This window comes from Marmota flaviventris, chromosome 3 (assembly GCF_047511675.1).
Source record: "Marmota flaviventris isolate mMarFla1 chromosome 3, mMarFla1.hap1, whole genome shotgun sequence".
In the NCBI taxonomy this organism is placed as follows: domain Eukaryota; kingdom Metazoa; phylum Chordata; class Mammalia; order Rodentia; family Sciuridae; genus Marmota; species Marmota flaviventris.
The window spans coordinates 75,792,558-75,804,741 of record NC_092500.1 but is presented as its reverse complement, the minus strand read 5'-3'; the positions used below and the strand labels follow the sequence as shown (position 1 = coordinate 75,804,741).

Sequence of the window (12,184 nt, the reverse complement as noted above, 5' to 3'; positions counted from 1 at the left end):
CTCCAGTTTCTTTGCTGAATACAAGCTGGTCTGGAGATTTTAAATCAGCACATCTCCAGGGCCCAGAAATTGCAGTCTATGCTAGAAGATTCCATCTCAGAGATCTCCCCTGGGCTCTACACATGTGGTGGAGGAGGCAATTCTTAGTCCCCTACATCACCTGTGGACCCCATGTTTTCTGGTCTCAGTTTCAATCTCCAAATTCAGTCTGTCTCACTTCCACCTTTTGAATTCTCAGCCAGGCCCACCTTTCCCAGCCAGTCCTGAAAGCAGCCAGATTGGAGGGGAGAGGGAGAGCCAGGTAGGTTTCTGCGACCAGTTGTCTCCACATTTGATTTTCTCCTAGTCACTTAGGCACGCTCTATGTCATGCAGTGGGGGTTTGCCAGGCCTGTATTTTGGGTCAATCTCAGGTTTACCAGTAATCCGCTCCCCCAGCAGCTGACCCCATGCTGAAGCTGCATAATGGTTCCTTTCACTGTCCTCTGCAGATAGCTTGGAGAGATGTGACTTCTTTCCTGCACAAGGATATTGTGCAGTGTACCTTTCAGTTTAGTTGGGCGGTGTCTTTGATCTCTAAACTCTCTATACCCAGACACACCCCTGGATTCCAAAATGTGGCTTCCTTTAATTCCCTTATCCCTCCATTCTGTTTGCAGAGTGACTACTCTGGCTGGTTTCTCCAGCCAAGGCAGCATCTGTGGCTCTGGGATTTTTTTTTCCTTTTTCTCTTACTTCCAACCTCCCAAGTCCCCAATCTGCTCTAAACATCCACTATAAAATTCCAGTAACAACCCTCAATTTTCTTTTTGTTCACCCACTCTGTTTGGATTCTACCTATCTGCTTTCTTGGTTGCATGCCATAGAGCAGTCAGCAAAGTGATCTTCTCTAGTCTGCCATCTTGAAACTTTGTACATTATGTTTGTAAGACTAATCTTTTAAATCTGTATGATTTGCTCAAAGTCTTATGTATATCATTCTACGGGAAAAGTATACAATCTACACTTACAATATGAACATTATTTATCCTACGGTACTACATATTTTCATGTTTGTTTTCAAGAGAGACAAAGTAAAAGATGATTATTGTTAAAAGATGGTTTAGCAATGACAAAATTAGGAAGAATATAGCAATCATTTTTTATAAGAATCATTCAAACCATAAATGCATACTATGAAATTCCCATAGTCTATTACTCTGAAAGAAGGCACATGATAAATGTTTGTCATACATATCAATTCCTATTGGGTGCCTAAAATTTTGTCCTGTTTTTTAAAAAATGGCCCCCTATTTTTGTGATGATAAAACTAGACTGCTGTACCACTTCATTACCATTTTATAGTGAAATATTAGATGAATATTGGGTCAGGAGCATTAATAGACTTATGATCATAAATTGCTGTGCAATGAGCTATGCTTAGGCAATAAATATTTTTATTTAACCTTTAAAAGTTTATGTCATAAAAATGATTTCATTATGTAAGCCATCAAATATATATGGTCATTTTCTTCTAATATCAGAAATTCATAATACTTTTTTCTAACTCTCTAGATGATTTTATGCCTTTACTTGACCTTAAAAACAATATTCCAATCTTTGTTCTAAACACCGCACTTAAATCAGACATTAGTTTTGAAAAGTATCCTGTTAAACAACAATAATTTTCAAATAATAATTGTTAGAGGTAACTGTGTCAAAACATACAAACAGGGCTGGGGTTGTGGATCAGTGGTACAGTGCTTGCCTAACATGTGTGAGGCATTGGGTTCAATTCCCAACACCACATAAAAATCAACAAACAAATAAAGGTATTGTGTCCATATACAACTAAAAATAATACATTTAAAACACACACACACACATACACACCTAAAATGTCAAGAAAAAAAGCAGAGCCTGCAGAATTCCACCAACAGTGGTATCATTTTTGCCATAGTTGTTGAATAAGCGAATAAAGAGCACTGCAGAAATAGTCTACACTGAGTTTAACTTCTTTTATTAATGTACCTTTAAGTCTTCCTTGAATATGATAATGATAAGGACCACAAAAATCAGCAAGACAATAAAGAAACAGTTAAACATATTACTGAGAAAGAAAGGTGTTATAAATATTTTCCAAAGCAAGTAGAGATCAAACTTTAGGACTAGAAAGACATAATAAATCTCTTCCTACTATTGTAATGAGATGCCACAATAATGTTCAGTTAGAAGCTCTAAGTGGACACCATGTGCAGTTTGATGTATAAATATAATGTTTTAATTTCACAGTTTTGTGCATGTATGTGCATGCACATGCCCTAGGGCATGAACCCAGAACCTTGCTCATGCTAACCCTGCATTCCCACTGAGCTATATCCTCTAACCCTCACATAGCAATGACATAAATTATTTACTCACTGATTTGAGTTTTGTGCCCATGTGATTGAGGTTAAGGAGTACAAGTTTTTTTTTTTTGTTTTTGTTTTTGTTTTGTTTTGTTTTTTTTCCTTTTTGGCACAGGGGATTGAACCCAGAGGGGATTAACCACAGAGCCACATCCCAACCCTTTTTAAAAAATATTTTATTTGGGACAGGGTCTTACAGAGTTGCTTGGACCTCACTAAGTTGCTGAAGCTGGCTCTAAACTTGCAACCCTCCTGCCTCAGCCTCCTGGGCTTCTGGGATTACAGGTATGCTGGTTTTTCCTTTTCTTTTTTTTTTCCTTTTAAATTTTAAGTCACTTCTTATTCTATCCATGTTTTAAAGGGGTTACTAGCTTTTTGGACTGATAAAAATCATTTCACTTAAAATTTATGCTGTCCCAAAATTAACTGAACTGTTCATTTTTTCTTTCATTAATTCACTTGTACATTCTTCAATCCACTGTTTGTCTGTCTTTGCACCCATCCATTTATCACACAGTGTGCACAGTCAACACTTAATTGACTCTTAAGCCTATGGTGGGACATTGGAATGCTTCACTTTTTGCCACACTCACTGTCCAATTTCTGATCCTCTGGAAGAGCCATAATATTGGGGGAAAATGTTCTTTTCTATTTAAATTAATGCAGCTATAGCCCATAAAATTCAGTGAAAAATAACTGTAAGAATATTCAGAGTTATATGTATGTTACAAAATATTAATTACCAATTGCTATTTCACCTGGAATAGCAATGTCACTGAGTCCTTCATGAGCTAAATTATAGTTTTGCTATATTCCTGATTCAACATTACTCCCTAATTTTAATTTAAAGAGAAATATCACCAAAATAATGTCTCAACAATTGACTTTTTCCTTAATTCCATACACTCTCATGCCTTTGAAAATGCTATTTCTCATGGTACCTACCTACACCTTTCACATTTTCTTCCCTTCATATGTAAGCCCAACACCTAGGAAGCTCCTACTCATCTCTCAAATTTTAGAAAAGTTAAAGTCAAACAAAAAAATTACCAAAATTAGATTAAGGAAACAGAACATAATGCAATCTCACCTGTATCTTGTACAAGTAGCATTCTGACTTGATGGAGCTACTGGTTTGAAAGTGATATGGGGAGAAACCTGGGCTGAGAGCAGAAATCCCAGAGCAAGAATAATGAGTGCCACAGTAGTACCTAGGGGGGTGGAAAATGTTTTATATCAGAGAGAAGTTTGACAACATTTTTCCAAAGAAGACTGGATTTCATATATCATACCTCTAAAAATACCTTGATTTATCTTCTCTGGATTAAAATAAAAGTTTCTACTATCTAAACAAATTATCAGAAAAGTTCACTAGGACATTTTGAGACATGAGGAGAGTAAAATTCAAAGCAAATACAATTATGAGTCAAAAAGAAAACTGATGATTCTCCTCTAAAAACAAAACAAAAGAAATACAAAGCAAAAACAACCAAACACTTAGAATTACTGGACGTCTTAAAGTAAGCAACATTATAGAGAGTCTAACAAGTCAGGAAAAACAAAACCCAACAGATGTACATCAACTATTCCTCTTGGTGCCAAGAAATTGTTCTAATGGCCTTCAGTCATATAAGACCTAAATAAGTGGAACTAAAAAGTAACACACTGTTTATTTCTAAAGCAGGCAAGAGAATGTTTCTTATTAAAAAGAAAGTTTTCTTCTTTAAATTTAAGACTTTAAGGTATCAGGAATGAAATAACACATGACCTCATTTATCTTGCCTATTGGCATTTGGGAATAGAATACTTACCTTTGGATTTAAGGGAAAGTTTTAGTAATTAAGACTATTAAAAAGACCAAAGTTTGAGTTCTTGATCAATGTCCTGATGGTAAAGAAGTTTTCAAATTTCTGATAATTGCTTGAGCCACAGAATTTTAAAGGTGAACAAAAAGAGTGATAGGAAGAAAGTCAAAATGGCTGCATTAATTTGTATAATTTATTTAAATTAGGCAATATAATTAAAATGTGAAATTTAGGGGGTATCTTTATGTAGTAGTAAAGATTGTATTAACTGAGAGGTAATTTAAGATGTAACCAAATATATGGTTAAAGAAATAGACAAATCAAGAATTTTAGAAAACACCATGGAGGTTCAGTGGGACTGTGTAATAACTGAAATGTTTGTTGGAATGTGTCAAGTTAAGCACCTTGGGAATGAGATGCCCTTGGAATCTGAGGGTTGTGCCTAAGCACTCAGCTCTGCCGTTTCTTGATTCCGATCTTGGACCTTTACAAACTTCGATTTTGTCTTCCATAAAATGGGATTTAGTGAAAATACTTACAGAATTACTGAAGTTTAAGTGTTATTATGCATTTGAAATATTTATATAATAAAAATGCTCTAAAACATTTTTAAAAGTTAGTTATGCTGCAGTTATCATTAGAAACAGTAGCAGCTAGAGTGGACCTTCAAAGTAGGAGAAAAAGTTGAATGAAAGAAAGACCTAAAGGGAAGATCAGAAGTCTGTTTTGCTAAACTGGGTCAATGGATTCTTACACCAAAAATCACTGTGTATTTTCTTCCTGTTTACTTAAAAAATTCAGACCAGACTAGGAATAGCTTGAGCCTTTACTTTACTCAAAAGGCTATCAAGCCCTGAATGGAGAAATAGAAAAGAGTTATAAATTTGTTCTGAAAATCAAGCCTTTTCTTCAAACAAAACATGACTTTTACTGCTCATCTATTGAAAAACTTGAGTTTTAATTATTTGCCCAAACAATTTCCATAGCTCATTTCTGTGAAACAGGTAAAATAATTTCATCAGGAAATGCTGATACTTGAAGGTGTGAATAAAACTGATATTCTTCTTTCATAGTAATAATTCGATAACCTGTGCCCATGATAAAATTGTAAATACTAAGTTGCATAACTATATGTCAAATTCTAGTGCCTGGCACATATTTATCTCAGAAAGTAGTGGCTGACATATGTATTAAAATTATATGGATTTATATAATGTTGGTTATTTTTGAAGAAAAGAATAAGAACAAAAAAATGTTAAGATTATACAGTTCAAGTCATGAGTTAGTATAGTACAAATAACCTAGGTGAGTTATTCAATATGGATAATATGACTCTTGTATCTGTATCTAAAAAACGTTCAATCCATCTGCAAAATTTTGGGACATTCTGGGTATGTAGAATTCCTAAATGCTTGAAGGTCAACCCTTCTTAAGCATATTTATTATATTATTAACCTAATTTGGATGGAAATATTTTAAAAGCTATACTTAAATCTTTATCTTTTAAAATTTTCTGTGGCAATGTTTAGTCCTTGCTTCCTACTGGAGAAAATTCCTGGGGTGCCCCTGTCCTCTGACTCAGCCTCTCCAGAAGATGGGGAGGAGAAGCAGGAGCTTCATAGAGCTCCACAGGTAACTGTGATGCTCAGACAGAGATTAAAAACCCTTCTAACTACTTGAATTACCCTTTTTCTTTGATTTAGCAAGTTACAAATGTTTTATCAGTTGCTTGTTAGTATTAGAAATTACTATAGTTATTATCAAATGATTCATTACTATAACCTACATATACTATATATATATACACTCATATATATATATATATACATTCATATATATATATATATATATATACATATATACATATATATATATATCCTCTATAACCTCTCTTTCTATAATATAAAAAATAAATCACAAAAAATCATACAAAATTAATAAAGTTCATTAGTGTAAGCTTAGTATAGGAAAGCTTTGGATGAAAGGAATTTCTCCTGTGTAGTGTGCAGTGTTGCTTCCTCCTGATATTTCAAGAAAAGAGTATCTCCTAACCAAGCACATTGGTAGATTTTAAACATTTAGTAAAATTTTCCCCATAAAGATATTCTTCAAAGACAGTGATGTAAGTTGGATAATAGAATTCTGAAGAATATCTCATTAATAAGGTATATTAAATACAAAGTACGGAGCTGGAATAATTTTTTAGAAAAAAATCATTTCCTTTCCTTAGTTCCCCTAATGTGTGCCTAAGTATCACCAGCAGAACCTGTCAAAATGCTCCAGCTCCAGACCCCATCTTCATAGATTCTAACTTAGATCTAAGATGGTGCCCACAAATTCACATTTTAAAATAAGTAGCACTGCTGCTTCTGAGAGAGACAGCCTATGAATAATGTTTTCGGAAATATTCCACTACCAAAATATGAGGTGGAAATGGCACGGTGTTTCTGGCTTTCTAAGATTTATTACAAATACTGTTACATAGACACAAGACTCCCAGTATTCAACAAGAGGCTGCTATTAAATTGTTTTCTCAACAAGGTTTGAAAATATTAAAAATGAGAACATGATAAAATATGCCACATTTAAAATTATTGACAGCTTACATATATTTCATTGTATAAAGAGTTTCTTTGGGATTAAACACAGTTTATTTATAATAATTTTGGGGGGTAATATCTATTCAAAAATTATCTTGATATGATTAAACCTATTTTTCATATTTTTAATCCATTTTAAAAAGTAAAACACAATATAGGGAATAACACTAAATCCTAAGTTTAAAAATTCTAGGCTGTAGCCAATTTTAAAAATTTAAAATGAACATTTTCATAATACTCATTACTATTAAAATAGCAATATGTATCTATATACAAATAAATAAAACAAAAAATATTGAAATAAAGGGATAGGAAGGATAGAAGAATGAAACAGACATTATTACTTTATGTATATAGGTGACTGCATGACCAATGTGATTGTACAACACGTACACTCTGAAAAATGAGAAATTATATCCCATCTATGTATGATATCAAAGTGCATAAATGCATTCTACTGCCATATATAACCAATTAAAACAAACAAAGAAATTTTTAAAAAATCCACTGAATCAACTGGTATTACAGTGTCAAAGAAGCAACTACTGTGAGGTTTACCCTGGAGGAAAATGTACAAAGTAACAAGGCTGCCAAGTGCTAATTAGGCCTCCTTCCCAAAGTGTAAACTTGCACTGGCTATTGTCTTCTAGTGGACCTGCTTAACCACAATTACAAACAGGAAACTGCACAAATGCCATCATTTACCTCTATATGTGCAGGTAAAAGAGGAAACCTGTGACAACAAGCCAGGCCTCGTAAGCTACTGTAATATCTACTGACCACACAGCTGGTGGTCAGAAGCCTTCTGGATGGGGCTGTCTGCAGACTGTAAAGTATTTTTAACTGTCAGAGCTGAGATGGTGGCAGATTTGGCAGAAAAGAGAAAAAGGAAAGGAAAATGGCTAAATGTTGCTGGGAAGAAACAACCGTGAAGTCTTTAGTCTTTTCTTTCTTATGAATGTCTTACTACTTCCTCTCAAGAGTCAGGCATGCTTGCTGGACCTCTCTGGGCAAAAGACCTACAGGGAAGGGAAACATGAATTTCCAGGTGAGTCCCTGGATTAAGAAGGGGGAGGCTATTTCAAAGTGTGGATAAAACAACAGAGTCACTCTGGTTACTCATGATGCTGTGATAGCTAAGATGCTCTACTTTATTATCTGCATCCTGAGTATTTTAAATGTGTTAAATCCTTATAACTCCATAAAGCAGGAATGATAATTAATCCCCATGTACAGATGAGGAAATAGAACTTTGCCTAAAATCACAAACTTTAGACTCAAAACAGTCTAGCTCTGTACCAATAATGCCTCAAGAATTTTGCAGGATTGATAAGAAAGTATATTGCTGGACTGCAACAAATGAAGGCACAGGCTGCTAGGAAAAGTGTTAATTCAGCAGTTTTCCCTAAATCTCCAAAGCCAAACATCAAATTTAAGCACTGAAATTCTATTTTTTAAAAAAAGACCTCTTGAGGCAGCAATATATTGGGTTCTATCAAAAAGGAAAAAAGTCCATTTAAAAATTTTGAAAGCAGCTATTTCTCTTCTTAGTGTTGACCTAAGCCCCAGGTATCAGGAAATCCAATTTCCAGCACACCATAAGAGTGTATTTTTAACAGAACACTCCTGATGGTAATCCATTTTTTTGTTGTTGTTGTTTATCATCCTAATGAGATAGCCCAGTTCATCGTGGACAGCTTTGATTGTCAGACATATTTTTCTTACAGGAAGTAAAAATCTGTGCTCTCATACCATCTACTTTCTAGACTAAGATAGCCAAAGGATTTCTCCTTAGTCTTTTTTTTTTTTTTTTTGTGGTGCTGGGGATTGAACCCAGCACTTGTGCATGCAAGGCAAGTACTCTACCAACTGAACTGCATCCCTAGCCCTCTTCTTAGTCTTTTGTTCCAGGCTTACCACCTCTGCTTTCATCACACATGGTTTTATACATGTTTTTTAAACCTTCACTTGTCCCTCACCCTTCTTTGCTTTCTCTTGTGCTTCCCTGTATATCTTGGCTACTGTTATTACCAGAGCCTCTAATCAATCGCTGCTTTGCCTCAGCACTAATACTTCAGCTTCACTCACAGTACTGGACTTAAGGCTCCCACTGCTTAGGTAAGGGCAGGAGGTGGAAGCACTGTATTCTTCCTTCTGGAGGAAGGTTATATATTCCCAGTAACTGTGTTTAGAACTCACAATGTATTTTCTCATCAAAATCTGGGACAAGTGCCTGAAACAGTCCTATTAGATCATTACTTTAGATATTATTTGGCTAAAACAGAATTTAGTGCTACCCCAGAAACTTTATATTTTAATGGAAATGTGTACTTTTTAACTCCAATTTCACTTCTAAAAACACTACTAGAGTACAGCTAATTGGCAAGAAAGAAAGTGCTTGGACATTTGAAAAAAATCTCAAAAAGTATGAAATATATCCAGTGAAGAAAATGTCATAGATGGGTCCCATTTTTGTCATGTGAAACAGCCCTTTGTATTTTAGAAAAGAAATAAATGGGCAGAATTTAAACACAAAAGACAAGTGAGAAAAGAAAGGTTTTGCTTTATTTAGCCATCATAGAATACACACTTAACCAATCAGAACTTATCCTAGGATTTAGGCTTGTATCAAACACAAAAAGAGTTTGTCCCTGCTTTGTGACGAAATTATATGGTTCCAATATTTCACTGTTGAAAGAGCTTTGGAAAAAAATGCTTCAAATTTGTTTCCATATAATTCCAAACTTAAAAATACAACATAAAGTCAGTTCACAAATATAACATTTTTCAAACAAGGAATAGAACAAAAAATAATTATTCCTTTTACTTCTGTTCCTTTGAGCTGAACTCCAAAAATAACAGAAAAATATTACCCTCAGTATACTCAGATTGTTCTTACAATTGGTTCCTACTTACAATCTAGTTTTTAGTCTTGTATCTTTTTTTTTGAGAGAGAGAGAGAGAGAGAAATTTTTTTTAATATTTATTTTTCAGTTTTTGGTGGACACAACATCTTTATTTTATTTTATTTTTTTATTTTTATGTGGTGCTGAGGATTGAACCCATGCCAGGAGAGCGCTAGTTGGCCACATCCCTAGCCCAACTAGTCTTGTATCTTAACATTCATTCAAAGGTCTTATTTTTTCCTGGAAGGATGAGGTAAGAGGATCACAAGCTCCGGGCAGCCTCAAAAATTTAGAGAGCACCTAAAGACCTAAGGATCTTAGTGAGGCTCTGCCTCAAAACAAAAAATAAAAGGACTGAGGATACAGTTCAGTGATAAAGCACTCCCGGGTTTAAGGTTTGATCCCTAGTATCAAAAAATAAACAAATTCTCATTTTTATTTTATTTTGGTCTATTACTCTCATATTATGTTGTTTGTCAAAGAAACCAATATCAGAAGTGGTTTCAATGTTGTCATTTAAAAGCCTGTCATCATTAGAAAAAAGTTTAAAACTGAATTCTTCATCTAGGCACCTACCTGCTAAACTACCAAAGGTAAGCTTTCGTCGGCCCACCTTCTCAACGAGCCAGACTCCTATCAATGTGAAAATGAAGTTTGTGAAAGCTGTAACTGAAGCCAGCCATATTGCAAGTCTATCATCTTCCACACCAGACATCTGTAGAATGGTTGCACTGTAGTACCTGAAAGGCAAAGAATAAATCAATTGCTGCTGCTTATTCAAAGAAGCAAAGTTATTCAGACAGAAAAAGATTTAGCCACCTCAAAAAATAAAAAGAAAATCATGGCTAATAAAGTAATAACATCAAGTTATCAAGGGAATTCAGACCAGTTATTTAAAGGAGCACAATTACAGAAACTGTGTTTAGATATATTTACTTTGTACTTTGTTACCTCCCCCCACCCCCACCCCCCACACACACTTTAAAAAAAGATACCTAAACAAATGAACAGAGGGCTGAAAGCTTCCTCAGTGAAACATACCTCACCCACCACTAGGGACAGCAGCAGCTGGTACTTTGACAAAAACTATCAACAATAATCTCCAAGTCTGTGGTATGAATCAGCAATGAATTAATGTCCTTAAAAGAAGAAAATGACTCACAGCATATAATAAGAAATGCGATGTAATGGTAGAAATGAAACAAGTAAAGAATCTCTTCAAAGAAGACACAAGAAATAAGTTTGTGTGAGGATACATCTAGCACTGTGTAAGGAGATAAGAAACTGACTACTTGAGAATGGATTTGTGGTTCCTAGAAAGTGGAGTCTTTGGTGAAGTGAAGTCTCTAGCACATTCTGCACGACTAAGCTCTGCAGACTCATCTTGTGCTAAGAGAGTTCACTGGAGACTAGTTCTTAAAAGACCATCATGCCTGTTTGTTGGTACATAACAGAAAATACGTCTGGCACATTTAAGGATGACAGGTTTCCCATGGAACATTTCTTTTCTGGTAGAAATATCAGTAGCTATAGAAGCTCATTACTTTAAGTTGACCTGAAAAGAAAGATAAGTACTTCCAGTGATTGAGGATGAAATATGTAGAATTCACATCCTAAATACATAGTCTCAACTACAGCTTTGCCTAGCATTTCAAGCTATCCTAAAACAAGTTCACTTTATGCACACCTGACAGTAGTGGACATCCAAGCAATATGTGAGAGTAAGCTGGATATTTCCATAGTTAAAAATCAGTAGCTTCCAGATATTTATCAATACTTCCATAGTACTTCAAAAGTAAAATCTATTTTAAATATGTTTAAGTCTCATTGATATATCAATGGCTTCTGTTTACTACTTTCTAAAATTAGCAATGATGGTTATTACATGAAATATTAACATGGACTCATTCATTTTGAGAAAAAAATGCGTTTTTTAAAAATAGTATACCACACTTAAAAAACTACTATGCAGCATGAATGATGAGTTTTACAGAATATGAATTCTGACAACTGTTTTAAAAAAGGAAATTACCAGTGGAATCACGCCCATCATCATGAAAATTCTGAATGTTCTGCAGTCAGAATGTGAAGTGATGATAAAAACTATGATACCAATCCATCCCAGCTTCCAAATCTGTATGCACTTTCACAAAGGCCTGCATAAAAGGTCAAACCTATGTGTGACCACCAAGAAATTAACATAAAAACAAGCCTGAAAAGGCAGAAAATAGGTTCAGAGATAATCCAAATATTATTTTTAAAGCCCAAATAATTTGATACTTGCCGTGTTACTAAATTTCAGAATCTCCCCAATGCTTTAGCAATAAAAACAGATACACTGCACAAACTGATTCTTAGAAAAGCAGTCATGAAAAAAAAAAAAAAAAACAAACTAAAACCACAGAGGCTGTTTGATGTTTTTATTTTGATATAATAAAAATCATGAAATTCCAAGTGTTCAGCTAGGGGAGACAAATGGTAGTGGTA

At 34.5% G+C, this 12,184-nt stretch overlaps 1 protein-coding gene across 1 annotated transcript in view; it reads right to left on the bottom strand.

The window, feature by feature from the left end:
• The window catches only part of Slc2a13 (solute carrier family 2 member 13), a 336,133-nt gene that overhangs the window by 108,001 nt on the left and 215,948 nt on the right, over nt 1-12,184 (bottom strand). The window contains exons 5-6 of the mRNA XM_027934245.2: nt 10,274-10,437; nt 3,477-3,597 (exon numbers count right to left, since the gene is read on the bottom strand). Coding sequence (XP_027790046.2) covers nt 3,477-3,597; nt 10,274-10,437 — 285 coding nt within the window. The remainder of the gene's footprint in view (nt 1-3,476; nt 3,598-10,273; nt 10,438-12,184) is intronic.